Genomic DNA, 25744 nt, shown 5'->3' with positions numbered 1-25744 from the left:
TTTTTCTTAGGGTGGCATTTGCTACCCCGGTAAAGCTGCCCCTGCTTTGACTAAATCTTTTAAAAGAATCAGTTCACGAACCTGACACCACTACACCCAGTGCTACAGCGACTCTTTTCACAACTTTAAAACTCATAACACACCTTTTTGAATGGAAGAATTAATGCAAGTGCCTTAAATTTAAGAGCTTCATTTTTCGGGTCCTGGGTAGCTCAGCAAGTATTGATGCTGACTACCACCCCTGGAGTCACGAGTCTAAATTCCAGGGTGTGCTGAGTGACTCCAGTCAGGTCTCCTAAGCAACCAAATTGGCCTGGTTGCTAGGGAGGGTAGAGTCACATGGGGTAACCTCCTCGTGGTCGCTATAATGTATGGTTCTCGCTCTCGGTGGGGCGCGTGGTGAGATGTGCGTGGATGCCGCGGAGAAAAGTGTGGGCCTCCACACACGCTACGTCTCCGCGGTAACGCACTCAACAAGTCACGTGATAAGATGCGCGGTTTGACAGTCTCAGGCACTACGCCACCACAAGGACTTACAGCGCATTGGGAACTGGGCATGCCAAATTCAAAAAAAAAAAAAAAAAAAAAACCTTAATTTTTCTGCATTTAAAGCTTCCTATGCATTATTGTACACTTTTTTCTTTAATTACAAATGGAGACAGAAATTATATTCGAAAAATGTTGTTGAGATAGTTTAACTTGGCAGGCCTTAAAGGCTTGCGGTATGACACATTATGACTAAACATCAAATGACAAGGTTTGTGAAAAAATATTTATATATTTATTTGTTATTTAACTGTAAAATATTATGTAGGCCTACCGTACATTCCAGAAGGGCTAGAAATACCTAAGACTTAAAAACGTGCCTATTTTATGTGATGGCTTTGACTTGATTTAAGATAATTCCTGATTCTTTTACTTCAATTACATGTACAATTGTGCCAAAATAAATAAATATAGGACACCAGCTGTAGTTTAGAATTAGCCTGATTTCAATAGCTTGTGTCCATTCCTAAATAATACCACAGGGTAGAGCTTTGTGCTTGATTAGGATTGCTCTCAAGGTGATCTAACTTTTTTTTTTTTTTTTTTTTTACTGTAGTGATTTACATTAACATATTAATATCATAGTCTCAGTTAAAGCACACATTTGTATAAGTTACCCAAGCAAGCAAAAGAAAACTCCCCTCTACTACTAACAGATCAAATTCACATCCTAATGATGAAAAAATGTTTTTCTATTAAAGAGCACCTATTATGGTTTTTCAAATATTACCTTTCATGTAGTGTGTTATATGGCTGTTTGTGAATGTAAAAAAGTCTGCAATGTTTCAAAAATCAAAATGCACGACAAATGTAGTTGTAATTGACTCCCAAAAGAAAGAACCGATTCTGAACACCTGAAACGAGTCGTTAGTAATTCCACACTTACTTCCTGTACTAACCTACATAATTTGGTAACAAAAACCCGCCTCTGGTCTTCATTGGCTGCTCGTGAACAGCTTTGACCCGCCCTCAAACACTACACTAAGCGGTAGACCAATCACAACAGACTGGGACATCTGACCAATCAGAGCAGAGTAGGCTCTCTGAAAGGAGGAGTTTAGAATGAATCCTTTAGAACGGATCATTGAGTCGTTTTTGACACTGGGAAAAAAAGGTAATTCTGCAATTTAAGTTATGAGGAAATTAAAGTGTTTTTTGACCTTAGATGCATGTAAATCTATTGTATGAGACCTTTAAAACAAAACTAGGCATGTTTAAAAACCATAATAGGTGCTCTTTAAATTATAGCATGATATGAAAAAACTTGATATGATATTTAAGAATGAGTGGCACAGTCTTTTTCCAAGATCCTGTTACCTCCTCACAATGAAGCAACAGGAATGGCGCTGAGAAATCCAGCAACTCTTGCAGTGATACTTTTTATTTGACTAAAAATGAATTACACAAACCAACACGTTTCAGCACATAAGCCTACATTAGGGTTAAGATACAAATACAAGACATGCACATTTAAAACACTTGAACAACCAATCATATTGGGCTCTGGAATTGAATCCCATTGAATAATTTTTAGGTTCATTAGAGACGTGCATTACCTCAATCATTCAATCAGTCAGACACTCAACTTATCACAGAATGGTGTTTCAAACAGACCACAGTTCACTAGCACACATCACAAATGACAATATTAAAAATATATATATATAAAATGTTTTTATATAAATCCAGACACAATTTATTCAACAAACATAAAAAATCAACGACATAAGTTTGTTCATGATTACAAAAATTATTGCAAAAATTCCTTCAAAGAAAAATCCTCATTCATTCCCCTTGGAAATACACTTTTAAAGTAAAAAACCCCAAATGCTTCTCTCTTTTTCCTCATAAGATCAATATAATCTCTCCTACAAGGTTTTATATGTTCAATACCTAAGAAGAAAAAGGATGACAATGGACGGTTGGATTAATTTAAGTGCCTTGCAATGGGACTGTTTTTATCATTCATTTTTATTGCGCTTCTATGTTCTGTCATTCGCGCCTTTAAAGGGCGAGATGTTTCTCCAACATAAAGCTTTTTACATGGACAATGAATAATGTAGATCACATTTCTAGTTTTGCTTGTTATAAAACTTTTTATGTCTATACAATTATCATTTATAGGATGATTGAAAAATGTTACATTTTTGGTAAATTGACACTTAGTGCAATTGCCACATTTAAAGTTACCTGTTGGAATTTGACCTGTAAGAGTTTTAAATGAAGTTTCTTTTGATGGACAGGCTTTTGCAACTCTATTTGTTATGTTTTTGGCCCTTTTATAGGTAACCAGTGGTATATTTTGAAAGTCGAATCACTTTGAAGGACATACCAGTGTTTTTGTATCACATTTCTAATATTAATAGTTTTTGGAGTATAAGTAGTACAAAAAATAATGTCTGGGTTGGGCCTAGATGTTTTTTAGGGGCCAAATACATTTCTGTTTTTTTTTTAATGCATTTTTTAACCAATGTTCCCTATAATTTCGTTCATTAAATTTAGATAACATGCTCTTTTTTCTTTCTCTGTCCTCACAGATTCTCTTCAGTCTAGTTAACTGACTGATCGGTAGGATTTTCTTTAAAGAGATGGGATGAAAACTATCTGCATGTAAAAATGTATTCCTATATGTAGGTTTAGTATATAATGAAGAGGTTAGTCCTAAATCCTTTCTTTTAACATTTACATCCAGAAAATGTATTTCATCAATGTTGCAATTCAAGGAAAATTTACAATAGTATGTAAGAACACACAAGCATCATGGGAGCAGGCAACAGTTTAAAATGAGCGTTAAAGGACTAATCCAATATAGTGTCCTGGAGGCAAATTCTACTCAGAACTGCTCAGAGTTAATACTTGGAAATACTGAAGAAATTTCCCTTACCAAGACAATCTTTTATAAAGAGAAAGGTCATCCTTTTCGGCAGTTTTGCATTAGAGTTTTAGAGTCACTGTAAAATATTTACATGTTTCATTTGCCAAGTCGCTTGGCCACGTCCTGATAGGCCAGTTCAATCTCTCTGTCTGCCGCACATGTGTTGGTGAATTCATCACGGGCGTATGCATTCTGCAGGTATCTCCAAACTCCACTCAAGTCTGATGGTATTTCAAAGTTACGGTATTTCTTTGAAACTACCTGGATGTCAGGAGAAACATAATGACATATGAAACTAGGAGACTGCTTTTAGATCGTTGCAGTTTTGCACTAGGTTAGACCGGGGCTTGTTGTCACAGGGGGACGTTTTTCAATTACACAAGTTCAAGTGCTTTTAAGTGCACAAGTTTTGTCTAGTAGTAGTTTTGTATGTTCGTTTTAAAAACTTAATTCAAAACATGGTCAATGTGTGTTCATAGAACTATATATTTTTTTCCTGGACAATAACAGTGGAAATTTTAATAGCTTTTTTTGTGGTAAAGACTTAAATGATTGTGTCTATCCAGAATGGACTTTCAAAAAACCCTGAGAAATATTTACTGTAGTAAAAAGTGTGACAACTAGCTCCAGTCTTCCCTACTCTGAAAATGTTACATGAATCAACAGTATTTCATCTAACCGTGAATGATAATTTACACTGGATTACCCAGCGGTGCGTCACCTTCACTACATGTAGTTTAGGGAGTAGGTTGCAGTCTGCAAGCGTTAATTCATTGCCGTCCAAGTACTTGCGGTTGGAGCATGTCTCCTCCCCTGTACTATCTGCATCAATCTCGTCCGGCAGAGGGGAGTTCAGGAAGCTGTCTAGTTTCTTCAGAGCCTTCAGTAGCCCCGTCTCCAGACCTACACAGCCAAAAGTTTGATATGTGCTTGTACTGAATGTTTTTATCTGAAGTATTACTGCAGTTTTAAGTCAAGAGAATCCTTGTAAAGGCCTAACGGAATGTGAATGAGCTTTGGATAGCATGTGGTCCCATATTTTGCCACTGACAGTCAAGCATCAATAAAGAGCCGTTAATATTCCATGAACCTGTCTCATAAGTCAAAGAACAGACATTAAACTCACTTGCGTTGGCTTCTGGCTTTGTGTTTTTGATGTAGGCCGAGAATTTCGCAAAGATGTCATTTCCTGCTGTATTCGACTCCTTGTTCTTTGCTGCCAATTTTGGATACCTTGGAAAGTAAAAAAAAAAAAAAAAAAAAAAGATTTTTTATTCCTCTTGCCATGGTAACTACAATTTCCACCAAAATACCCGCCACTACAGTAAGGCCGATTGTGGCTACTGTAAACTTATGATAAATGTATATTTGTTATATTTATCCATCCATCCATCATTCTATCTGTCTATCCATCCATCCATCCATCCATCCAACTATCATCTATCTATCCATCCATCCATCATTCTATCTATCCATCCATCCATCCAGTCATCCAACTATCATCTATCTATCCATCCATCCATCCAGCCATCCAACTATCATCTATCTATCCATCCATCCATCATTCTATCCATCCATCCATCCAGCCATCCAACTATCATCTATCTATCCATCCATCCATCATTCTATCTATCCATCCATCCATCCAGCCATTCAACTATCATCTATCTATCCATCCATCCACCATTCTATCTGTCTATCCATCCATCCATCCAACTATCATCTATCTATCCATCCATCCATCATTCTATCTATCCATCCATCCATCCAGCCATCCAACTATCATCTATCTATCCATCCATCCATCATTCTATCTATCCATCCATCCATCCAGCCATCCAACTATCATCTATCTATCCATCCATCCATCTATTTATCTATCTATCTATCTATCTATCTATCCGTCACGATCCTGTCACTCTGTTAGTCTGGCTTTTTGTGTGACAGGGTCATGACATCAGTGTTCTATGTCTGTCCTGTGTTTTGTGTTCTGTCTTTGTGTGAGCACACAGCTTCGGTTGTGGTTTCCCTGCCGTGCGCTCTTCGGTCGGTCTCGTGTCTCATGTCCGGAGCATTGTGTCTGGATCTTGACTTCCCTGTCTGGTTTGGTTTTGGTGTTGGGATCCGGACATTCATGTTCCATGTCTTGTCTTGTATTGGCGTGAGTGCATTGCGCTATTGTCACCTTGGCAGGATGCACTCGCGTCAATAATCTGTGTCTGTCTCTTGCGACTGCGGAGATCCATCAAACCATCCATCCATCCTTTCATCGTTCTATCCATCCATCCATCCATCCATCCATCCATCCTTCTATCTATCTATCTATCTATCTATCTGTCCGTCCTTACATACATACAGTACATACATCATTATATTGTTCTATCCATCCATCCATCAATCGTTCTATCATTCTATCCATCCATCATTCTATCATTCTATACATCCATCATTCTATCATTCTATCCATCCATCATTCTATCATTCTATACATCCATCCACCGTTCTATCAGCATTCTGTCAACCAACTTTAGAGGCGCTAGCATCTCTTCCAAGAATTCTTCGATTTTGTTGACATCTGTCCGCACTTCTCCATTGAAGGTTAGGAAAGGTGGGGGTGTTCCTGGGGCAAGATTATGAAGATCAGCTGGTTTTCTTAAAAAAATAAAAATATAAAAACCTCAGATTTGTCATGCACATTCATGCCTGATTTTGATCATCACACAATACAGAAGGGAATGTTTAAAGTAATTTCTGAAGGCCCTTTTAACAGTCATGAAATGGCTTGAGGATCGTTTTCTTTCTTGGTTGAAAAATGTATAATGAAAAAGGAATTTGGGGAAGGAAAACCGAAAGGCTCATACCTTTAAAAAAAAAATTGGCAATAGGTTTAAGTGTGTCACAGCCATGAATTACGATTTGTTAATTGTTATTTAATTGTTTTCATATAAGCATTTTACTGGACATCATTTGGACACGCCTATGAATGTATGATGAGTAAATCATATTTTTGTTCAGCTCCTTGGAAGAGACTGTAAATGTGAAATGCATGTATATGTTAAAAGTTAATTTTGTCAACTTTTAGGAGTACACTAGAATATCAGTGACCTTAAAGCTAATAGACCTGAACCAAAAGCCACTAAACTCAATGCTTTGATTTCATGTTGTCTTCAACATTTATATTGCAATTGTCATCACCATCACCTTTTCAGATCAACAGTGGTGACGTTGAATACGACTCCCTTCAGCCACAGAATCATAAACAGCCTTTGAGAGAAAGGACAATTTCCGATACTCTCTCCATCACTGCCTGCCTAAAAAACACAAGCAAATAAACCATTATACCAAACACAATACATCACATCATACAAGATAACAGTACAGGATGTTAGTGATGAAGACATCACTTACAAAAAGTACAATGTTATTACCATTGTTTAAGAGTACCAAGGTTCTTTAAAGTACATTGGAGAACTATGTAAATGAATATGGCAAACATGGTTTATATCAAAATGCCATAATTATACCATTTGGTTCCATCACTTTACCATGGTCCCGTCACAGTCCTTTTTTCATGTAAAAAAAAAGGGGGGTAAAGCCATAGTCCTCATAATATCTGAAGATGGATAAGCTTGTTTATTTGTAGTGTACTATAATACCGTAAATGTACAAATCCATACAATGAATTGTGACTTGAAAAATGTTAGGCTATTAGTTGCAAATGTAGAATGAATTAACAGGTATAAATATAAAAACTGTTGCAATTCTCAAAACCCAGACATGCATGTCAGTGAACGACAACAGAGATTAAATTCAAAAGTCATACACAGTTCAGGGGACAATTTAAATCTTCAGAACAATAGTAAACAACACAAAGAACCAATAGGAATCAGTGCCAAATTCTCATATGTGAAATTAGGAGCTCGAGCTATCCAATAGAGTTCTTAATCTGGGCCAGTAACCTGAGCGGGACATCAGATCTGCACTTGATCTGAATTATGCATGGAAATTCCATTACCTGCCCCATTAGCCCACAGCAAAGGGGGTTTGGGGTCATTCTAGTCAACAGAACAGTAAGACATCATCCTCACCACCTAAATTAATGTGTTTATCACTTAAATCCAGTGGGTTAAAATGTCAAGAGGTTAGTATTCAAACACCTGTCAAAGAATTGCTACGGTCACTATGTGGTTGCAATTGATAGGTTCTATGCGGTTTCTATGGAGTTGCTATGTGGTTGCTAAGGTGTTTGGGGTGGTTTTTAGCACATTTCTATGCAATTGATAGGTTCTGTGCAGTTTCCAGGGAGTTGCTATGCAGTTGCTAAGGTGTTTGGGTTGGTTTTTAGCATGTTGTGATGGAGTTATGTTCTGTGTGGTTGCCAGGGAGTTGCTATCCAGTTGCTAAGGTTTTTGTGGTGGTTTTAGTGCTTTGCAATTCAGTTGTTAGGCTCCACTGTAGGTGGTTGCCATGGCATTGCAGTTGCTAAGGTGTATGGGGTGGTTTTTAGTGCTTTGCTATGCAGTTGTTAGGTAGGTGGTTGCCAGGCCATTGCCATATCGTTGCTAAAATATTTGGGGTGGTTTTAGCACGTCACTAAGCAGTTGTTAGGTTGTAGGTGGTTGCAAGGACATTGCTATGCAGTTGCTAAGGTTTTTTTTTGTTTGTTTTTTTTAGCATGTTGCTATACAATTGTTAGGTAGGTGGTTGACAGGACATTGACATGTAGTTGCTAAGATGTTTGGGGTGGTTTAAGCACGTCACTATGCAGTTGTTAGGTTGTAGGTGGTTGCAAGGGCATTGCTATGCAGTTGCTTAGGTGTTTGGGGTGATTTTAGCACTTTGCAATTCAGTTGTTAGCCTCTACTATATGTGGTTGCCAGGGCATTACAATGATGTTGCTAATGTGTTTGGGGTGGTTTTAGCCCTTTGCAATTCAGTTGTTAGCCTCTACTGTAGGTGGTTGCCAGGGCAGTGCTATGTGGTTACTAAGGTGTTTGGGGTGGTATTAGCATGTTGCTATGCAGTTGTTAGGTTGTTGGTGGTAGCAAGGACATTGCCATGCGGTTGCTAAGGTGTTTGAGGGTGCTTTTAGTGCTTTGCTATGCAGTTGTTAGGTTGTAGATGATTGCAAGGACATTACTATGTGGTTGCTTAGGTGTTTTGGGGTGGTTGCTGTGCAGTTGTTAGGTTCTAGGTGGTTGCCATGGCATTGCCATGCTATTGCTAATGTGTTTGCAGTGGTTTTAGCGCTTTGCAATTCAGTTGTTAGGCTCCACTGTAGGTGGTTGTCAGGGCATTGCAATGCAGTTGCTAAGGTGTTTGGGGTGGTTTTTAGCATGTTGCTATGTGGTTACAAGAGTGTTCTGGGTGGTTGCTAGGTAATTTTTTACTGGCCCCTATTTAAAAGAGCCCACCCTCAAGTCTCTATGATATTCTCCCTCCATTAATGTAAGTCTATGGGGTTTTCCCACTAATTTTAATGTTTACCCAGCGAAAATCATTGATCCGGCCACTAAGAAAAGTAGTAGCACACCTCTTCTCAACAAGCTGCAAGATTTGAGTAATAGCAATACTGATGCTTGCCTTAGCGAAAGTTTTCTCAACTTTCTACACTTACTGTCACTGCAAGCACTATTTATAACCTTGACTCATGTAATAAGATGCCGCATGGATGAAATACAGTGTCTAACCTTTGGTGACTATAAATCTTTGATTTATAAAGCTGCTGATCTAATAATGTCTTTATCAACATTTTGTAACTTTTCAGACTCATTCTCACACCAATTTCTGCTGTTAACATGTTCTCGTCAACACATCTGTGAAACAAACCACAGAAAGCACCAGAAATTCACTATAGCACTCGCCACCAAGAAACGCTTCCACACAGAGGAATTAGAGCATGAGGTGTTGATAGGAAGGAAGAAATAATTCACGAGTAACTCTGAGTTTCTGCTTTGAAATGTTACCTGCCCCCTTTCGAGCCCTGTCCTGGGACAAATGCCCATCTCACCCTCAACTGCTGGATCATTCTAAGTGCCATTCCAGTTCCTTATACAGTATACATATGCTTAAAAACTCTTTTATTTAAATCACTTTTTTTTATGTTTTGTCACGTTTGTCAGTAAGGGACGATATTCAAATGTCAACCCTGTTACTATGATTTTCCACATTAAACAATTAAACCATATCAAAAAATAACAAATAAATAAAAAGTGGATATTTGTTGAAGAATAAGCATTAAATGTCTTTATATGACACACCTTGTAGTTTCATTACCATGAGCACAAGGCTTCTAATGGATTGACCTGTAAAACTTTCAACCCTGTTACCTTTCTGAAGGCATTATTATATCCAAACATACACTAAAATGTTTAAATTTAGCATGAGATCAAACAAAACAATTTATTATGGTGCATTTGCCACACAATTGAACTAAAATGACCAATAAACCTTTTAACTTGCTTTTAAAAGCAATCCTGTCATTGTTTTTTTTTTTTGGGGGGGGGGGGGCGTTATTGGTTAAGTGCACAAAACCACAAAGAACTTCATCCCTTCAAGATCATTCAAATTTGTTATTGTATACTCACCTTGACAAAAAGCTCAATATCAGGATCCTTATCCTCTTCATTTGAGGTCATATCGTTCAAGTTCACTCAATTTCAGAGGCTAATAGAGGATTATGAATATCTAATCTCTATGTCCTTGGATATACACCGGGAGTTTGCCTGCAGGAATCGTCTTATGTTTTGTCCAGCAGGAAGTCGTGATGGTCTCGGCGCTGTAACAAGTTGGTGTACAGTAGGTGCTGTGGTTGTTTTGATTTGGCCCCTTGCGGTCAGCTGTGAGAGTGAGTCTCTCGAACTGTCACAGGAGGGCCAAAAATATCCTCCACGTGGAGCAGGAGCGAAAGGGAGGAGCTCGGTGTCATCTACACCATTGCATGCTCTCTTACACTCTCGCCCGGCACCATCATATGATGAATCATATTTCACTCCTTCCTGTCAATAGTCAAACTCTGAGTCACAGAATACTGATCTCTTGGAGTGGTGGTGTGAAAATCCAAACAGGGTGTCCTTAAAGTTTTGCAGTTATGGACAAAATAATTAAGACATCATCTTGGGAGCTTTTCCATTATAAACAATGGAGCGTTTGTTCATTTAAAACTGGGATATTAGTCCAGTTTTACCACAACCCTGCAGAAAAATACTGCTTAAACCAGCCTAAGCTGGTTTGCTGGTCTTCCAGACTGGTCTTGTTTGCTGGTTTTAGAGGGAATATGGGCAGCTAAACTAGGTAAACCAGCTGTACACCAACTTGGCAAGGTTGGAGGACCAGCCTAAACCATCTAAGACCATCAAACCAGCTTGTTTTAAGCTCATATTAATAACTACAGTTAATACTAAGTTGTTTGGGAGGGTTTCAAGAAAAAAGCCTCTGCTCTCATCCAAAAACAAACTCAAGCGTCTTCAGTTTGCCAGACACTACTAGAACTTCAAATGGGACCAGGTTCTATGGTCAGATGAAACAAAAAAAGAGCTTTTTGGCAGCCAACACAAGAGACAACTGTATGCAAACAACTGTATGTTGTTGGAAAGCTCTTTAAGAGTAGAATACAACCAGCTTCTTTGTTTTACTCACAGACAAAAATATAGTGAGTAATAGCTTAGTATATGTCTTTTACATTTATGTTGGTGTTGCTTATATCCTGCCTTTTCAATTATAACTTCACCAAAAATGAACAGAACACAAAATGTACCATTATTTAGAAGAGGTGATTATCTTTCAAACGAGCCCACATACAGCGTAATCGGATGCATAGATCATTAGATAATCCACATGAAGCACATTGTTACAAATGGCCACCAGTAGATGGCGCCAAGTTCATGAAACAGACTCTATGATGACATAAATGGCACAGAATGAAACTCATTCTGTGAAATCTCATTACTAAAATCATGTCTGCATGCTATGCAAACCTTTAGTCATTGTTATGTTTGCATGTGTAATTATTTCTTATGTACAATTATTATGTTTTATTTGTTTGGAGAGACTTTTGGACACATGGAGACATTTTTGGACACTATGATAAATTATGTTTGTAATGAACTTTTGATTACTTTGTAATATCAACACAAACATTTTCTCAGATACAGTTGACATGATTGGAAACAAAATAAAAGCAGTTTCAGAGCCACCTTATTTACACCCTGAGATATATAATGTCAAATCAAGTGATTTTTCAGTAGTTTCTTAGGCTGAGAGTCTCAGATGTATCATAATCTAGATCATTAAAACATTTGAAAAGTTTTCTTTACAATGATATCAAACACTTGACCCTCCTAGTTTTTAAAAATGCTTTATGTCACTACATTAGGAAACAAATATCAAAGCAAGTGGCATCTGCAAAATGACATCAGAGCTTTTTTTAGATCTCACTTCACTTTTCTGAGTCATTTTTGCTCAGTGACTTTTAATCAACTGGTGGATCAAGCACATTAACTATAGAAATGTTTCACTATGCACTGTCTCTCAGACCTCATTTACTGGCAGTCAAACGTCACGATCATTTGGCAGTTGTTAACGGATGGCACACAGTGTGATGCGAGTCAGGGTGGGTTATGGGTAAAGCATTCGGGTAAGTTCACTCTAAATATAGACGGCATCGTTCCTGCATACTCATTTACACCTGATTACTGAACTCAGGACTGTAAAGATACAGAGTCCCACACAAAGCCTGAAAAAAGGTAACAGTTCTGATCAGGTACAATGTTTAGTGCTTATAATATACAGATTCTGTACAAATCATAAATATGTTGTTGTACTACAACTCACTGTAACTGTGAAATTCAACTACACAACATGAAGAGTGACCTCTAGTGGTTGTTTAAGTTTCATCTCAGTTTCAAGGGTTAGTTCCCCTAAAGTAGAAAATTCTGTTATTATTTACTTTTGCCCTTATTTCTATCGTCCTTGGAAAACAAAAGGTTGTAAAGCCCCAAAGAAGACAAAAAGCACTTTTCCATACAGCACCATAAAAGTTTTGACGCATCAAAAATTGTCTTTTTGGTGACCTATTCTTTTCATTAAACATCGTTAATCTACACAGAATTGCCTATACATATTGTTCCTTTATTTATTATTCACAAGACCAAAGTCACAATACAGAAACCATTCTTTAATTATCTGAAATAGATATTTTATTTGATTTTGAGCTGCCAAATATCAGTAGCCAACGTATTTCTGAGAAATAATAGGTTCTACAGTTCTTGCTTTGCATAGTTGAATGAAGATTTAGAAAGCCGTGAACATAAGACCACAAACTTTTCATAGTTAAATACTGCACAAGCGAGGATGATTTTAGTAACTACACAAGCATTTTTAAGATTTAAGATACATTTCAATTTCATAACATTTCACCTACATTTAATCAACTTAAATTAATAAAACACAAATTCATTTTTGTTCACTTTAATGGAACTTTGTTATGAAATTGAAATGTAAATCTCAAAATTGGCTAAAATATTTTTTGACCGTAAACTACTGACATACATTACAAAATCCACAAGTGCAATGCAAGAAATATTTTTACAACTCAACAATGGAAATAATGGCATTAAAAAGTGAACAGACAAAATCCTTTTATTTTCCACTTAACTAAGCACACCCACCACTGACTAAATAGAAAAATACAATTCCTTTAAATATACACTGGGTACAAAGCATAAAACTCATTCTAAAAGCAGCAGCATGGTTTCATTTTCCTGTGAAAAGACTTTTGAACCTATAGTACAGATTACAGTGCAACAAGCAAATATTACAAACTTTACAGTTCATGCATCCATAAGACAGTCTGTGAAAGGTTCAACATTTCCTTATTCTTTATGCAATCATAAAGAAAAAGAAAAACAAATACATGTGAAGATTGATTATTTGTGTACAGACAAAGCAAAGGTCAAACATACTAACAAAATGCTTATATAGTTGCATTGTATTTAAATGTGCTTCTACTGGAAATAACAAAGTGTACCTCAACTTGAAACTAAAGAAATAATCAAAACTGAACTTGTGTATTATCTGGCTGTGAAAACAGATGGAGGATGCGATTTAATAAATAATAGCGAAAGTTTTATTTTCAAGTAACTTCAGTATTCTGTGCACTAAAAAAAAAAAAACTAGAACAAAACAGAAAAGCTAGTTAAAATTATTTCCTGCATTCTTCCTCTTTGGATTTTATGAAGCATATAAAGCATGGCATACTTCAGAAACATATACATATTTTGCATAGTTATGAATGCGAAGCAAAGACATTTTTTTGCCAATAAGCGTGACCTGAAGTAGCACATTTCAAACATCGCTTTATGTGCGTTAAAAGAGACAACAGCATGCTTGTGGAATAGCATGTCACATTATTTAGGAAATTACTGTATTTCATAGCGCAATCCTTGCTAAACTATATATATTTTCTTAATTATTGGTGATGTTTTGTATTCAACTAATTTTGTGTTGAAGACCGAAGCAATAAAACCTTTAAAACTAAAAGTTTGAATGTTTTTCTAGATACATAGCTGATGCTAATATTGAGGACATGGACATCAGAGGGACATTTTATCGACATTTATCATGTCTGAAAATGAAAGCAGCTAGCTTTGTCACATTGTAATAACGATGACTAATCATTACTGTGCCATTAAAGTATTGTACTGACTCTATAACTGTGTATAATTTCTCTTGATTGTCATCTATGAGCCATTTTGAGCATCTGAAGGAATAATTCATCCAAAAATGTAAATACCGTCATCATTTCTTCAACCTCATGCGATTTCAAAGATGACTTAATTTTTTTTCTGTGGAAAACAAAAGAAGACATTTTAAAGAGTGTTACCGCTGCTCCTTTCCATAAAATGAGAGAATTTACTGTACACGCCAACTATAAAACTAGCCTTATATGAGAAACAGACAAAAATTAAAGAGGACTTACATTTTGGTCTGTTTGTCACACAAAATTACTGTAAGACTTCTTAAGATTTAAAAAAATAGTGGACTAATTTTATTGCATTTTTATGATGTTTTTTTGGACCTCGATAGCATCTTCAAAACTAGGGATGCACTGATGTATCAGCCACTGATATTTATTACTGACCAAATTAAACCATTAGCATATCTAAGCATGAAAAACTGATGGTTTATTTATAATTAATTACCTCAATTTACTGGGTAGTATAAAGTTTATAAATTGTATAAATTATAAACTAGGAATGCACCTATATGAAAATTTTTGCCCGATACCGATTTGAACAAGACAAAAAAATACATTGGCCGATACCAATATTTTTCCATTTACCAATTTTTTTTTAATTTTTTTATTTTATTTTTTACATTTGTTTTACTTTGGAATTATGCTTTAAAAATGTACAAAGAGGTACAAAAGCTTTTTCACTGTGCTAACAATAAATAATTCCCACTGAATGTGAATTGGATTTGTTGAACACATGACATGCCAAACAATGATAAATAGAAGATAAAAAGATGAGAATAAATAAATACTAAGTATGATAACGTGATGCACTCAGTTAAAAAAAAAAACAGAACTCACATTTTACATGTATTACATTACAAATTCATAATATGCATATGTTGGGCAATTCCATGAAATGTCAACCGCATCATAGAAAAATAAAGAGTATACACCAAAGGAACAAAACCCCCTTTTAAAATCTGTATTATAGTAGTATAATGGATGATGGATAATGCCGTCCAGACCATTAGAGGGCGCCGCTTGCTCACACAGCGCTGACTGAAGCACTGAATGCAGAAACGCAGCCTTTTAGGATTTAGTAATGCCAAATTGCAATTTCAATCTTAATTCAATCAATCATGCAGCATTAATGGATATCATGCCAATGTCTCATAAGTCAAAGTCTGCTGGTTGCAAAGTGTTTTTAATGGTTTCCCTCATCACGTAGCCTGTAGGAAAGTGGCACTTTCGCAACTGTCACGTCCATTTATGCCGTTTCTTTTTTTTTTTTTTTTTGCATTAACTTGAGAAAGAAAACGAATAAAAATGAAATATTACATGCTCATAGGAGTGTCAACTCTTCTAGATATTGTGGATATTACTATTTCTGGATTGGAAGTTTTTACAAAGTGTTTTACTAATTAATTATAAATAAACCATCGGTTTTTCATATCTGCATTTTCCTGCTTATAACCAATATGTCGAATGGTTTTAATTAATACATTGGTGAATTCCTAGTATAAACTTGTATAGAGTTTTACTTTTTCTGTGTGCAATATAAAGCAATACCTGCCAAGATAAATAAAATCTGAATAAACATAAAGTATAACAAATGTGCACAATATGAATTTCTAATGTTTTGTCATAATATGTAAAATATTGTTTAAAACTGCAAAAACAGAAATACAAAATTTCCCCCACATCAATCATCATGATATCATGATTTTTAAAATATTTTTTAAATCTCTTTTTAATTTGTATTTGTTTTTAATTGTAGCTCTCTCAAATTTTTGGCATGCCAGATCCAAAACATGTTTGTCGAACAATAAAATAGCTGTTGCACCCCTCTGTACATTAAAAAGCATAATTCCTTTAAACAAAATAAGGTGAGGTAGGTGGCAAAATATCAGTATCGGAAACGTTAATATCGGTGCATCCCTATTCAAAACATCTTTCGTGTTCCACAGAAGAAAGAGTGAACAAAATACTGTAAGGGTGAGTAAAAGATGAAAGCATTTTTAAGTTTTTGGGCGAGTTATCCCTTTAACATTGTGCATGTGCTTGAATCAATTCAAATTCCCTTCATTTTAAAACCATTAAAAAAGCGTTTTAAAACATGCACGTCGCAGTTCATTCAAGTAAAGGTTCATCATCTGCATCGTCATCTAACTCCAAACGGGCGAATGGACGTGGAGACGAAATATTTCTGTTCTTCATGAGCTTAAATAGACACGTAAAAGTGGTCAGGATTATTAAGACCCCGAGCACGATACCCACCGCTAGCGCCAGTTCGCCACACTGCTCGTTAACTAACGCACAGCGCACGTGAGCGAAGCTGCCGTTGTTTGGCATCGGAGGAATGCCGATGAGGTGGCACATGAGAGGATACAGATCCACACTGTTGATGCTCGACATCTTATAGCCTTTGCGGAAGGCAGGCCCGTGGGCGGCCAGGAAAGGGTGCATGTTTGGAAGGGTATTGTCATAGCCATGATCACCCACTGCAAAAGAGAAGTAGCATATGATTTAATAATAATTACAAATATTTTTTCATTTCTATTGCACCTTTCACAAACCCAAGGTCGCTTCACAATGCAAAAATGAATACAACATAAAGAACAAAGACGTATAAGCCAGAAGAAATCTGCACACTTTTTTTTTTTTTTTTTAAAGAAAATGTGTTAAATGGAGCTGAGAGTACTACACAGAGCATCATCAAATTAGCCAAGGTATTTAATAAACAAACATGCAAGGGGTAGGTAATGTGTAAAACTTTTGTGAATGACAGATGTTGCAATTCTGCGTAAATCTGCAGAGTGCTTGCCTGTGCCGCCACGATGCTAGGGGGTTGTGGGTGGTTGCCAGATCGTTGCTTTGTGGTTGCTAAGGTGTTATGGGAGATTTCGAAGTGGTTCATTTCTGACTAGGGCTGGGTATTGATACAGACTGCCTGATTCGATTCGATTCGGATTCACAAGCTCTCGATTGGATTAGATTCCGATCTCGATTTTATATAGACTCATATTGGTACATTTCTGTTACAATGTCCATTTTGCTTACATTTAAAAGAAATTCTCTCAGCTATTGCTCTTAATTATAAGGGAACCTTCTAGGTACTATTCGATTATCATTCATTTTTTTTATCAAATTGGTCACATTTTAACTTTTGAAAAATGTTCAAATTCAGTCTATTCCATCAATTAATGTCTTGAAATTGCATATATTATGGTACATATATGCAGTGGCAAGAAAAAGTATGTGAACCCTTTGGAATTAGCTGGTTTTCTGCATTAATTGGTCATAAAATGTGATCTCGTCTTCATTAAAGTCACAAGTATAGACAAACACAATGTGCTTAAGCTAACAATTATAATCTTTCATGTATTCATTGAACACATCCCATTTAACATTCACAGTGCTGTGGAAAAGGTAAGTGAACCCTTGGATTTATTAACTGGAAGATCCTCCTTTGGCAGCAATAACCTCAACCAAGCGTTTCCGGTAGCTGCGGATTAGACCTGCACAACGTTCAGAAGGAATTCTGGACCATTCTTCCTTACAGAACTGCTTCAGCTCAGACATATTCTTAGGATGTTTAGTGTGAACGGCTCTCTTGATGTCATTCCACAGTATCTCTATTGGGTTACGGTCTGGGCTCTGACTGTGCCACTCCTAAAGGTGGATTTTCTTTTTTTTTTGAAGCCATTCTGTAGTGGATTTACTTCGATGTTTAGGGTCATTGTCCTGCTGCATCACCCAACTTCTACTGAGCTTCAGCTGGCACACAGCCACCCTGACATTATCCTGTAGGATATCTCGATAAATTTGGGAATTCATTTTTCCCTCGATGATGGCAAGCGGTCCAGGCCCCAAAACAGCAAAGCAGCTCCAAATCATGATGCTACCTCCACTCTACATCACCGCTGGGATGATGTTTTCATGTTGGTATGCGGTGACCTTTTTAACGCCATACGTACTGCTGCGTGTTCTTCCCAAACCATTCAAACTTAATTTCATCCGTCCTCAAAACATTTTCCCAGTGGCGTTGTTGAGTGTCAAGGTGGTCTGCAAACTTCAGATGCGCAGCAATGTTTTTGTTGGAAAGCAGCGGCTTCCTTCATAGTGTCATGGAAACCATGCCTGTTTAATATTATCCGTATAGTGGTCTCATGAACAGAGATGTTTACCAGTTCCAATGATTCATTCAAGTCTTTAGCTGTCACACTAGGGTTCTTTTTTTACCTCACTAAGCATTCTGCAGTGTGCCCTTTGAGTCATCTTGGCTGGACGGCCACTTCTAGGGAGAGTAGCCACAGTACTAAATCACATCCATTTATATACAATTTGTCTAACTGTGGACAGATGAATATCTAATCCATTAATTGGATGCCAGGTTTGCCAACTCCTTACTCTAATTAGCTTTTGTTGACGTCATTAGTCTAGGGGTTCGCTTAATTTTTCCACAGCACTGTGAATGTTTTATGGGATGTGTTCAATAAAGACAGGAAATATTATAATTGTTTGTGTGTTGTTAGCTTAAGCACATTATTGTTTGTCTATACTTGTGACTTTAATGAAGATTTATGACTAATTAATGCAGAAAACCAGCTAATTCCATACTTTTTCCTGCCACTGTATTTTTGTTACATTTGTATTGTTTACTTGCATAATATGTACTATTTACAAGTATTTACATTGATCTGTAAAGCACGTTCTTAATCGGTACTTTAAGACTAGCGGCATCAGCCAATAAGCACATAACGAGAGAAGACCATCCATGTGTGATTAGAATTAAATGTTTCTTTTTGTTGTCATTTTTAATCAACAACTGACTGTAAAAAACAGAAAGGGTATTTAAAGAGACATTATTCAATGATATATGGATCTGTGGATCTCCTCTTTGGACACACAGAACGAGTTAAACCAAACTTTTACTCTCTACACACAGTGAAAGGACCTGTGTGCTAATAACTTCTTCTCCACTAAACTACTCAATCACTAGTGAGTGAAATCTGAACATTTGCTAGCCAGTGGCTAATGATAGACATTCTTAGTCACATGGCTTGAGATTTGGTTGCACATGTGAGTGATTTACTTGCGTTATAGAGGGTTGCCACATGGGGTGAAAGATCAATCTTGGGATTTAAGAACTGATATCGAGATTGTTTAAGCGAAGAACGCTATGCATCAGAAAATCGATATTTTTACCCAGACCTATTACTGACCCAAGTAAAAGAGCCGAAACCCACATGTCTATGATATTCTGGTCTCTATAGTCTATATATGTCTCAGATCCCTCCTTTAATGCTTAAAGTCTATGGGATTTTTTCCACCATTTCTTTTATCCGCAAGGTGAAAATTTTAAGCCTAATCACTAATTGCAAATCTCAAAGCCAAAGTATGATCAATAGTAATAGTGATGCTTCCCTTAACATCATTCAATAAATACATTTTAATAATGTAAAACAGATTTCGTTAACATAGTCATAATTAATGTTTGAAGGCAAATGTCACGGTGTGCCTGACTGATTTCAGGGAACACTTACATCGTGGGAGTCCACCATTTCTGACGATTGTCCAGCCTTCATCCGCTACCAAGATGATTGGCTGAATTCGTTCGTTGTTTTTATAGTGCAGCCTATCAGGAACAGTGTCCTTCAGGTAAACCTTCATGTGATTGTGACAGCTGGACAGGTTTTTGTACACAGTCAAACAATCTGTTGCGTAAAACAAAAGTATAAACATAAGAAATTTTTATTAGCTGACCCAGACAGATTCCGAAATCTTCTTTCGGATTTTGGAGGAAAAACTGTGGAACTCTGTGGAGTGGATTTAAACATGGTAAAATGTGTTAAACTGAGCTGAGAGTCTATAAACTCTCTTTGTTAGCTGAAGGCTAATCCAATTAGCCAAATTTAATAACAAACATGTGAGGGGTGGGGGATGTATAGAACTATCTGAAAGTTGGCTGTTCCAATTCTATGGAAATTTGCAGAGCTACTAAGAGTTCTGAGAGACTGTGTGAGGATCACGATATCGGTCAGGTTGATTAATCTGAAGATATTTGAGATAAACAGCATCAACAATATGACCTTTTCAGCCATCTTGCTTCAGGAAGTATTTTCCCCATTAATTTTCTCTATAGAGATTTCATAAAGTCCTTCATTGTAGAATTCTAAACTATGAACCAAACCAACCAGCTCCGAGGTGAATAACAACATTACGATTTGAAGCAAAAAGAAAAAAATATATAAATATATACATTTAAAAAGTTGGGCAAAAAGACAAAGGTACAAGACTGTGTCCTAAACGTCTTTAATTAGGGAATGAAATACAATCCCATGAAACATTGTGAATGACATAAGGGAATTAAAAATTATGGTAAAATGTAAAACTATTGGTTTAAATTTGTTTAATTTATTTTAATTTTATTGCAAAATATTCCGATAATTACTAAATTGTAATATATTTATTTTAAAGAGTGTAGGGAGAACAACTTGACTGCATCATTCACAGTGTGCCATGGGAGTGGGCGGTCACTGCAGAGCACTTTATGCGTGCTTTGTTCACTGCTGTTCTCTGATTGGTGGATTGTTTTCCTCAGGATCATGGGTAATGTAGTTCTTCACCAGAAATTCTGCTGTTAAACAAATTATTTATTTTTTTTAAATAAAGATGATGTATGGCTTCAACAGAAGCATATACCATCGATTAACAACCTCAGAGCTCACGGTTTGTCTGTTTGTCTGAAAGGTTTATAAGTTAGCGTTAAAAATCAATTCGCCTATGGAGAAAATGAATGGGATTTTTACTTACAGAACCAGACTGTTGCACTCTATTGGCTCTAGTTCAATGGAAAATGTATTCATGCAAACGCACAATGTTTTTAGTGAATTATAAGTAAAAAAATAAATTAAAAAAAGTGTTCATTTAAATTCAGCTATTTTGTGTACATCTAATTTGCATAACATTATTTATACATAAAGTATAGGGATGTCGCTATATCGATTATTGATCTGCACACTATTTTATCTATATATTTTTGAGGCATTGATATGTTAAAATTAGCCAACATTTAAATTAGAAGCCTAATTTGCATTCTTTCCAATTCACTAATTTGGCCTCTGTTTAACAATCTGGCGTAATAGCGTTGGGACACCACAAGAGGGTGATATAACATTTACTGAAGCCAGAAGCAGTCATGATCACATACACACACATATTACGAGCTGATGGCAGCCCAAAGTTACAAAGGTTTTTGTACTTCAAGACTTAGTGACGTTGATGAGTTTCCAGGTTAGTGTATGAAACTGGTGTAACTGTGCAAACTGTACGATTAGAAATGGCGATGTTTATTATGCAATTTCTCTGCAAGTAGCCTTGAATAGGTCTTTCATTCAAGCTGTCAAACCACAAAAAGACATACTTGTAACTGAAAAAACATTGTGTAGGCTCTATAAAAGATACATATACACAATATATCATCCAGCGATGGCTAGAGTAAATAATCTATGTCCTTTGATAATGATTTGGGTCAAATTTAATGTGAAACTATGCGAGTTGCACTCCGTGGCATATTGGTCAACCACTGAACTGAACAGCAATAAAATTCACAGTTCACCATGTTAGATGTGTATTTTCTTAAGAATATAAATGCAACAGAATATATTGGACAAATTACTACCTGCCAGTGGAATTATGGCGCCCACAGGAGTGAGGTCCACTATTGTATAGCTGCTGGGACTGATGCAGTCGTCCAGTTTAATGAGTCTCTCTTGTGAACACTGAGTCATACCATGATCACTAGTAATGATAATGTTTATTTTCCCCCATAATCCCGTTTTGTTGAGCTGCTCCATCAGTAAACCTACAAGACTGTCCACTTCCTTCAGAACCCGAGCCATCTCTGTTGTGTTATCAGGGCCATAAAGATGGCCTGTCCGGTCAGGTTCTTCCCAGTATAGAGAGGCAAACTTAATCGATTTGTCCTCGGTCATCCACTTCGTCAAGTTCCCCAGCCTCTCTTGGAAGGTCACCCTTGAGTCATATTCAAATTTGTATTTTAATGTGTGGTTTTGAATATCCACATTTGTTCCTGGCCACATAGCGGACGCTGCTTTGTAACCTGACTCCTCTACAGAGACCCAAATCGGTGTGGCTTTGTCCCACCAGAAAGGATCGCTGCCATTTTGAACAGAGAAATGCTTTTTCGCCACGGGGTCGTACATCATACTGGCAAGTATCCCATGGCTCTCCGCGTACAGTCCCGTGACGAGACTGTAATGATTCGGGAAGGTTTTCGTCGTAAAGACATTGGTTAGCTCGCGTACAAGGACGCCATCGGAGAAGAACTTTTCAAGATTGGGTAATGAGTACTTTTTCAGATAGTCTGCCCGAAAACCATCAAATGACACTAGAAGCAAAGGCGGCGTATTGTTGCGGGACTCTGGCCCCGTTCCACTTCTGGTTGGCATGGAAAGGGTTAACCCACTATAGACGATGAGAGCGCACAGATAAAAGCGAAACTGCATCGTGTGGCAGGATACGGGTTGTGGGAGTCACTTCCTTCACTGTGGACATTAAAAAGACAATTCATATCAGACAGTAGTAGTGAAAGTCCCATAATAAGACAAAACCGTTTTCACCCACAAGCCAACATGTGAACAACACATAATCCCTCCCTCCACCAACTTCTCCATTTACTCACCACTTAATCTCTCCTTAACTTGTGACAGTTACGTACCCATACTTTACCATCCCAACATTAACTTTATTAGCTGCATTTATATTCCATATTTAAAGAGATAGTTCACCGAAAAATAAAAAATCACGTATGCCCTCATGATGTTTTAGGCAGATCTAAATGTTGTAAACAAGCTCTCTTTGATCCAGAGACACATTTTGAGTTTTATGCACTATAGTACAAATAAAAGCAATTAAAATGGATTATATGTGGCAAAATTTAAATGATATATGTCTGCAACGGTTTGGATTGGAAACATAATAATATCGTTAGAAAGCTGAAACTTTCCTTGGTCAAAGTTTATGTTATATTTATATATACACATCATTGAATGTCATTGTATAGTATAACCTGTTTCTCAGTGCACGACAACATAGAACATGACCTATATTAGACAACATTACTCATAATAATAGTAATAATAGAAAGTCTTGTTTTTTTAATGGTGATAAATTTAAGACTTTATCCTATAAACTCTTCCTAACACTCGAATACTTATGGATAACAATGTAACCAATTGTACATATTAGCATTAGTAATATGCAGAACTTTTATTTAATAAATGTAAATATGAGGAAGTGGTTCAGGAAGCAACGAGGCTCTTAACTAAATGATGCTAAGCAGGTGCATAACATACAGTGTACTGGATCAAACTCACTAGAGATGATCAATATTCAATATACAGGTTGATTCAAACTCATTTATACTTCAAAATGTATTTATTTTTTATCCTTTCTATCTATTGGCCTTTTCGATGACCAGCTGTTTACAATAAACTACTAAATTTGCAACCAACAATGCAAAACTTGACTCTACAGCGCTGTATGACACTACGATCACATTAGTTATGATGTATTGATTATGAGATAGCTGATCAATGAAGGTTTTGGCCAAACTTGCTCATTTAGGAGCCCAAAAACACAGACAAGCAGGAAGAAATATCAACCTACCTTTCGGTTTGGGACGTTGGGACGCGTAACGTTTACATGCAGACACATTAAGGCGACGCTTATCGAACTGTTTGATAAAGTCCGGTTTCTGTATTTGATGCAGTTTTCTCGCGCTTCCTCAAACGCAGTGCCCGCATGACGTCATAACTTGACTGACATATGGCGCAGCCGACAGGATTGCGCGGAACAGCGCGCGGTCCGTCCCACTGCAGGTGCCCCTACTGTTCTGTTTACACATTAGATGTAGGAAAAACAGATGATGTAAATATATGATGGCAGTTCAGACACTTAGAAAAAACAGTAAAACAAGGCACTTAAAAAAATACCAGTACTTAAATAAAATAGCATAAAATTGCAATAAAATAAATAAAATATAAAAGAAACTGTTTGTCATTGAAAATGCATTTCAATGACAAACAAAATAATAAAAGTAATACATAAACAGTGTAAATAAATCTTCCGATCATTTTTTTTTATTTATTATTATTATTATTTTTATTATTTATTTGCAATGAGAAGTTATTGCAGCGGTCTTCCAGAAAACAAATATTTTATTTTTATTTTATTTTATTATTTATTATTATTATTATTATTATTATTATTATTATTATGGTAAAACATTTTTTTTTTTTTTTTTTTTTTTTTTTGGAGACAGTACAGGGAATGTACAGCACGGAGCCAGCCAAATGGAGCAAAGTGGATAAATTATTAAGTTAATAAGGAACTTAAATAAATTTACAATATACAATTTTATACATTTCTATGGGAGGATTTTCAGGACTTTTTTCAAACCAAATTGTATTTGCAGTTGCGTTTTCTATTTGTGGGCGCATAAATTGTGACATAATCCAAATGCAATTGCAAACTGCATATTATTGTTTGCATGTTCATTTACACAAACGTACAAAGTCTGCCAAATTTCAATTGCAAAAGCAAAGTCCATTTGCAAGTGCATTTCCAATGTCTTACGAGTTATGACCCTGTCATATTGAAAAAGCAATATTAATATCCCGTATGGAGCCTGCCAATTCCCTTTGCACTTGCCTTTCGGATGCCTTACACAGACATCTGTCAATCAGTTTTGGAGGTGGGAATTTATACTGTGGCGAGTTTGTAATTGGAAGTGACGTAAGTCACAATCGACCGCATTTTAGAGCACCTGCCGCCTTGCTGTCGACGGCCAAGAAGGAGATGTGCGTTTGTGTACTTTATTTTAACTTTCCTCTAGGGATGGGAAATTATGCCTAGTGAATCTTTGATGCTTTCTGCTGAGTGTGTGCCATGAGCGAATATGATTCTATGTAATAATAATAATACACACACTAGTGGCCAAAAGTTTGGAATAATGTACAGATTTTGCTCTTATGGAAAGAAATTGGTACTTTTATTCACCAAAGTGGCATTCAACTGATCACAATGTATAGTCAGGACATTAATAACATGAAAAATTACTATTACAATTACTATTACTTAAACTACTTCAAAGAGTTCTCATCAAAAAATCCGCCACGTGCAGCAATGACAGCTTTCCAGATCCTGTTTGTCCAGATACTCAGGTGACATTTCACCCCACACTTCCTGCAGCACTTGCCATAGATGTGACTGTCTTGTCGGGCACTTCTCACGCACCTTACAGTCTAGCTGATCCCACAAAAGCTCAATGGGGTTAAGATCCATAACACTCTTTTCCGATTATCTGTCGTCCAATGTCTGTGTTTCTTTGCCCACTCTAAACCTTTTCTTTTTGTTTTTCTGTTTCAAAAGTGGCTTTTTCTTTGCAATTCTTCCCATAAGGCCTGCACCCCTGAGTCTTCTCTTTACTGTTGTACATGAAACTGGTGTTGAGCGGGTAGAATTCAATGAAGCTGTCAGCTGAGGACATGTGAGGCGTCTAT

General features: G+C 36.6%; 1 protein-coding gene across 2 annotated transcripts; it reads right to left on the bottom strand.

Annotated features, from left to right (window-relative positions):
* Positions 1-1918: 1918 nt before the first annotated feature.
* LOC127455024 (chloride intracellular channel protein 5-like) lies at positions 1919-24007 on the bottom strand. Of its 2 annotated transcripts, XM_051722551.1 has the most exons (9): positions 23850-24007; positions 21841-22726; positions 19703-19873; positions 16434-16657; positions 6623-6732; positions 5948-6073; positions 4548-4654; positions 4143-4324; positions 1919-3682 (listed from the first exon to the last, which is right to left on the bottom strand). In XM_051722551.1, exons 2-9 carry the CDS (start codon positions 22685-22687, stop codon positions 3518-3520), a joined length of 1932 nt encoding a protein of 643 aa, XP_051578511.1. In that variant the 5' UTR covers positions 22688-22726; positions 23850-24007; the 3' UTR covers positions 1919-3517. The 2 variants fall into 2 exon arrangements, with proteins under 2 accessions (XP_051578511.1, XP_051578512.1); XM_051722552.1 differs by lacking the exons at positions 16434-16657; positions 19703-19873; positions 21841-22726; positions 23850-24007 and adding an exon at positions 10009-10246.
* Positions 24008-25744: the final 1737 nt, after the last annotated feature.

This window comes from Myxocyprinus asiaticus, chromosome 17 (genome assembly GCF_019703515.2).
Source record: "Myxocyprinus asiaticus isolate MX2 ecotype Aquarium Trade chromosome 17, UBuf_Myxa_2, whole genome shotgun sequence".
Classification (NCBI taxonomy): domain Eukaryota; kingdom Metazoa; phylum Chordata; class Actinopteri; order Cypriniformes; family Catostomidae; genus Myxocyprinus; species Myxocyprinus asiaticus.
The sequence above is the reverse complement of the archived record's forward strand: the minus strand, read 5'-3'. Positions and strand labels throughout refer to the sequence as shown.

Bases quoted from the DNA above. Each gene is read 5' to 3' on its own strand.
- LOC127455024 (XM_051722551.1), bottom strand. From the start codon at position 22,687: ATGCAGTTTCGCTTTTATCTGTGCGCTCTCATCGTCTATAGTGGGTTA. The intron at 19,874-21,840 runs GTAGTAATTTGT...TTTACGCAACAG, and splicing joins CGCCATAATTCCACTGGCAG to ATTGTTTGACTGTGTACAAA. The intron at 16,658-19,702 runs GTAAGTGTTCCC...TCTCTTTTGCAG, and splicing joins AAATGGTGGACTCCCACGAT to TGGGTGATCATGGCTATGAC.